This window comes from Nanorana parkeri, unplaced genomic scaffold (assembly GCF_000935625.1).
Source record: "Nanorana parkeri isolate BGI_ZX_2015 unplaced genomic scaffold, ASM93562v1 scaffold5169, whole genome shotgun sequence".
Classification (NCBI taxonomy): Eukaryota; Metazoa; Chordata; class Amphibia; order Anura; family Dicroglossidae; genus Nanorana; species Nanorana parkeri.
The window spans coordinates 1-334 of NW_017311429.1; the positions used below are offsets into that span (position 1 = coordinate 1).

The 334-nt window shown below is 53.9% G+C and overlaps 1 protein-coding gene across 1 annotated transcript in view; it reads right to left on the reverse strand.

The window, feature by feature from the left end:
• Nucleotides 1-159: 159 nt before the first annotated feature.
• The window catches only part of LOC108804102 (phosphatidylinositide phosphatase SAC2-like), a gene marked incomplete at its 3' end in the record, with an annotated part of 6,236 nt that continues 6,061 nt past the window's right edge, over nucleotides 160-334 (reverse strand). The window contains exon 7 of the mRNA XM_018575863.1: nucleotides 160-332. Within this exon, the coding sequence (XP_018431365.1) occupies nucleotides 160-332 (173 nt within the window). The remainder of the gene's footprint in view (nucleotides 333-334) is intronic.

Sequence of the window (334 nt, forward strand, 5' to 3'; positions counted from 1 at the left end):
GCCCATGGCACACACACACAGTCCATAGCGCACACACACACACAGTCCATAGCGCACACACACACACACACAGAGCAGGTTGAACTGGACTAGCTATGTAACATATTATTCAGCATTCTGTGAACATGTCTCGTCACCTCCCGGGTCACATGACCGCACCTTTATCTAGGCGTGGGCGGGGATTATAGCGATACCCGACTTGGCTCCAGAAGACCGGCACGGAGCCGCGAGTCTGTACGAAGGAAAGCGTGTGATTGTGCACATGTATGAACTGCTCCGTCTCCACGTAATTCGCCACATGTCCCGATTTATCCACGCCGCGCCGCTTGTACCT